The following is a 1,702-nucleotide window of genomic DNA, read 5'->3' as shown; positions in this document are numbered from 1 at the left end:
TGAGGCATGTCCTTAAAATAGTTAATACGCAGATGAAAGAAATCGGAGCATCTTTTTAAGAGTCCCGTTCCATGGTCATGGAAGAACATCGACAGCACGCCTGGTTAAAAAAGCTACTAAACAGGGTGTCGATTAAAGCTCTGAATCTACTAATAAACGAGTATAATTTGTTACACAAGATGCGTGACGGCGATGCTTCATGCGATCACCATTTGTTTTCATCTTCAGGGTTGCCGTGTGCTTATCGGCCGGAGGGATACATAGTTAATGGCATGTGTATCCCAATAAAGGACGCGGACCCGTTCTGGAGGAGGCTTAATTTTGATCCAGCCTATCCGCAAAACGAAGAGCTAGATTATGAAGCAGGTCTACAGGACATCAGAAATACGTTTTCGTCCATAAAGGACCCTAATCAAAAGAAAAGTTTTTTTCTCCAAGATCATATCTACTCTTCCAGGGAGATCTAAAAAGAAGGAGCCCGAAAAAAGAGAGGATCCTCGGGGGCGTCCTAAAAAACCAGATCCCCCGAGGCACAGCTCATACACACCCTCTCCAGATATCCCCAGACACAGCTCCTATACCCCCTCCTCGTCACGGGTGCCCCACACATGAAACCTCAACCCCCTCGCTGTCTCGTTCGTTGTCCCGGTCTTAGTCGCGGTTTAAAAACTCCGAGCATGCGACGTAGGAGCACACAAAGTACGGGAGCTCACCTCCGATTTTCTTTAATGGATTCTCCAGCGCAAGTACCGGCGATAGAAAGATTTAAAAGCGTAATTCCCGGCTGGGCACAGCCGTTCGTCTCAGACATCAATGACGTAAACCTAAATGGTAACTGTGGTTTTCGAGCAATCGCCGTGGGTTTGGGGAGGCATCAGAGACACTGGCCGGGTGTTAGGCGTGGAGTGATGAACGAGGTGGACACAAACAAAGGGTGGTGCAGGGCGATGTTCAAGAGAGAGGATGATGGTTTGTATGATAGAGTTCGTTCCGGGCTAGTTTACTTCGACACGGTTAGACCGGCATCGTGGAATCATTGGTTCGACGTACCCGATCACGGGAACCTGGTTGCTCAGACATACGGGTGCGTGTTAGTCAATCTACTCGACAATGACACCGAATCTTATTTCCTGTTGAAAATCGGTCCTTACTTGATTCCGAATCCACTGGTTATAGGCATCGCTAATTTGGGAGGTGATCACTGGATATATATCAAACTCGAAGGGGAGTTCCCAACGTCGACGTCGGGCCGTAATTGGGAAAGAAACATGGAACCAGCAGCGCTCGAATGGAAAACATGTTACGAACAGCGTTTGAACGACTACAAACAGATAAGCCAGGCTTGGTACAGGACAGCCCTTACCGTTAATCTTGATTGAAAGTTGTAATAGCATTTGTATCAACGTATATGTATAGACACACACACGCACATATTTATACAAGACAATGTATCAATGTATGTATATAGATACACGCACACATACATTGAAATTTGTTTGACAATGTTGGTTTGACAATAATACAAATAACAACGCTTTCTTCTCCATGCTGTCAATTTTCCCAAATAATCCCTGCAACTAAACGCCTTTTATCAAATTTCAAATCTCTTCTTGCTCCAACATCATAATAAATACTAATAATAATAATAAATAATAGTAATAATTAATGATAATAATAAATAATGATAATAAAAATAATTATA

At 43.5% G+C, this 1,702-nt stretch overlaps 1 protein-coding gene across 1 annotated transcript; it reads left to right on the top strand.

The window, feature by feature from the left end:
• Window positions 1-728: 728 nt before the first annotated feature.
• LOC143580314 (uncharacterized) lies at window positions 729-1,379 on the top strand. Its single transcript, XM_077063382.1, has one exon. It carries the CDS (start codon window positions 729-731, stop codon window positions 1,377-1,379), a length of 651 nt encoding a protein of 216 aa, XP_076919497.1.
• The last annotated feature ends 323 nt before the right edge of the window (window positions 1,380-1,702 follow it).

The sequence above is a fragment of the Bidens hawaiensis genome, unplaced genomic scaffold (genome assembly GCF_021521415.1).
Source record: "Bidens hawaiensis isolate Kalapana, Puna unplaced genomic scaffold, B.hawaiensis_p1.1 tig00001463_1, whole genome shotgun sequence".
Classification (NCBI taxonomy): domain Eukaryota; kingdom Viridiplantae; phylum Streptophyta; class Magnoliopsida; order Asterales; family Asteraceae; genus Bidens; species Bidens hawaiensis.
Note: the sequence above shows the minus strand (reverse complement) of the source record. Positions and strands in the feature narration are given on the sequence as shown.

Excerpts from the sequence above, each read along its gene's own strand:
- LOC143580314 (XM_077063382.1), top strand. The coding sequence starts at position 729 with ATGGATTCTCCAGCGCAAGTACCGGCGATAGAAAGATTTAAAAGCGTA.